Source organism: Myotis brandtii, unplaced genomic scaffold (assembly GCF_000412655.1).
Source record: "Myotis brandtii unplaced genomic scaffold, ASM41265v1 scaffold743, whole genome shotgun sequence".
Lineage (NCBI taxonomy): Eukaryota > Metazoa > Chordata > Mammalia > Chiroptera > Vespertilionidae > Myotis > Myotis brandtii.
This window is the reverse complement of record NW_005370960.1, coordinates 1,104,255-1,105,526: the sequence shown is the minus strand read 5'-3', so window position 1 is coordinate 1,105,526 and position 1,272 is coordinate 1,104,255. Positions and strand designations below refer to the sequence as shown.

At 62.3% G+C, this 1,272-nt stretch overlaps 1 protein-coding gene across 1 annotated transcript in view; it reads right to left on the bottom strand.

Annotated features, from left to right (window-relative positions):
• Positions 1-1,272, bottom strand: part of PKD1L1 (polycystic kidney disease 1 like 1) — a 61,575-nt gene that overhangs the window by 50,009 nt on the left and 10,294 nt on the right. The window contains exons 10-11 of the mRNA XM_014530526.1: positions 972-1,153; positions 128-349 (exon numbers count right to left, since the gene is read on the bottom strand). Of these exons, the coding sequence (XP_014386012.1) occupies positions 128-349; positions 972-1,153 (404 nt within the window). The remainder of the gene's footprint in view (positions 1-127; positions 350-971; positions 1,154-1,272) is intronic.

Genomic DNA, 1,272 nt, shown 5'->3' with positions numbered 1-1,272 from the left:
GCACAGTGGGTTTGTCGGTGTCTGAGCCCGTCTCCCATGTGCACAGTGGGTTTCTTTGGTGGCTCCCACCCCCAGCCTGGCCTGGGGCACCCAGATGGGCATTGTGGGGCAGCAGGGCAGCTGGCACCTGAGCGCTATGTCGGGGAGGGTGGACAGGAACACCTGCGCCTCAGAAGAGTTCCGGCCGTGGCTGGACACCGTCAGTGTCACAAGAAACTGGTCGTAGTCACTGCTGAGAGAGTCCACTGCGAAGGACAGGGTGGGCGCCCCGGCATCCAGGCTGCGTGCAGAGGGCCCAGCGAAGCAGGGGCGCCCGGGGGCACTGGCTGGGGTGCACGCCCAGTGATACCTGTGGGGAAGCGATGGAGGGGCTGACGTGCCGGCTCTGGTCAGTTAGCGACCGTGGTGTCACCAAATGGCTTTCCTGGGGGGCCTGCCAGGGAGCAGCGGATGGTTCTCAGGGATGCATGTTCCAGGTTACCGACGTGGACGGTGTCCGTGGAGTGTGGACAGTGTCCATGGCAGAACCCTGGGTCAGGCACCCAGGGATGGAGAGTGAGTGGAGATGAGGACCAAGGCCTGAGCCCAGGGACCCACATGTTCCAGGTTACCGACGTGGACGGTGTCCGTGGAGGGTCTGTGCTCAGGGGTTAGCAGAGTGTGGACAGTGTCCATGGCAGGACACTGGGTCAGGCACCCAGGGATGGGGAGTGGGTGGAGATGAGGACCAAGGCCTGAGCCCAGGGACCCGACACTGAGGGACCCAGCACATAGAGGCTACTCATGTTTATTTCTGCCCCTTTCCAAAGCTCCCTTACATTTTGATCCTAAATGAAACACTACTTTGATAAAAGTGTAAGTCCTTAAAATTGTGTAGATTATAACTCAGCGCCCCAGAGCTGAGTGTGGAGAGGGCAGAGGAGGAGAAAGGCTGGGACGAGGAGGAGGGGCCCCACAGCCCCAGTGCTCACCTAAGAGTGGCCCCGGGCCTGTCGGGGTCGTAGGACAGGGACCCCCTGAGGACCATGGTAGACAAGGGGGTCCTGGGGACGAACAGGTGTGTGCCCTCGGAGATCACGCTGACAGGCGCCCGGGCGCGCACCTCCACTCCCACGCAGTAGTTGCTGTGCACGGGACTGCCTCGCACCTGCACCTGGAACATGGGCGACAAGGGGGCGTCAGTGAGGCAGGCAGGGTGCCCACTAGAGACAGAGGGGCTAGAGTCTAGGAGCAGCAGGCCCACTGGGGACAGAGGGGCTGGGGTACAGGAGC